The sequence below is a fragment of the Carlito syrichta genome, unplaced genomic scaffold (assembly GCF_000164805.1).
Source record: "Carlito syrichta isolate Samal-C Ts95f unplaced genomic scaffold, Tarsius_syrichta-2.0.1 Scaffold309196, whole genome shotgun sequence".
Lineage (NCBI taxonomy): Eukaryota > Metazoa > Chordata > Mammalia > Primates > Tarsiidae > Carlito > Carlito syrichta.
Window position 1 is genome coordinate 91,156 of NW_007253292.1, and position 809 is coordinate 91,964.

Sequence of the window (809 nt, forward strand, 5' to 3'; positions counted from 1 at the left end):
CCCCGCGCCCGGGCTGCCGCTCCGCGTTGCCATGGTTCCGCGCGGGCCCGGCGCTCCTCCGCCCGGGCAGCTGTCCACCCTCCCCGCGAGGCGGGCGCACCTTTGAAGTAGTCGTTGGCCTGCGTCTTGAGGTCCTCCGCCCGCTTCAGAGAGCCATCAGCCGGGGGTTCGTCCCGCGGGGGCTCAGCACACTCAGTCCGCTCGCCCTCCGCCATCGCCATGCCGCAAAGCGCCCCCCACCCTGGCAACGGCCGCCAGCGGCACCCGGCCGAACCGTCGCGAAGGAGCGCCGGGTGGCCGCCGCTGCTGCCGCACAAGTGTCGTAAAGCGCGGGCCCCGAAGGCGCCCTTCACGCGCCTGCGCGGGGCCCTCTCGCCGAAGAGCGCGCGGAGGACAAGGTGACCAGAGGGTCTGCAGGCGGCACCCCTTGTGGGCTGACCCAATGGGGAAGGAGGGAAGAGGCGCGCGGGGAAACAGACCCAGGGTGGACTCTGCTCCCAAAGTTACTGTGTTCCGAGGCTGCGGAAGTTTCCCAGGTTTTAAAGTGGGGTTTCTCCACCGTCCCCTAGGGTTGGTGGGTGGGTTTCAAATGTCGCGGGGTGGGGGGTGCGGCTCCTCGGTAAGGCTGCGCTATGCTCTACGCGGAGCCGAGCTGGACCTCCAGCCCTACTGCCTTTTTCTTTTCTTTTTTGAAAAGAAACCTGTGGCCCAGGCTGCAGTGCAGTGGCACGCTCACGGCCACCCCAGCATCGACCTGCTGGGCTCCGGAGATCCTTCCGCCTCAGCCTTCCAAGGAGCTGGAACCACAG

At 67.9% G+C, this 809-nt stretch overlaps 1 protein-coding gene across 2 annotated transcripts in view; it reads right to left on the reverse strand.

Moving 5' to 3' along the window:
- Positions 1-318, reverse strand: part of PPP5C (protein phosphatase 5 catalytic subunit) — a 39,785-nt gene extending 39,467 nt beyond the window's left edge. For both annotated transcript variants that reach the window (XM_021717042.1, XM_008066929.1), the window contains exon 1: positions 101-318. In XM_021717042.1, the coding sequence (XP_021572717.1) occupies positions 101-221 (121 nt within the window). In that variant the 5' untranslated portion in view covers positions 222-318. The remainder of the gene's footprint in view (positions 1-100) is intronic.
- Between the last annotated feature and the right edge of the window lie 491 nt (positions 319-809).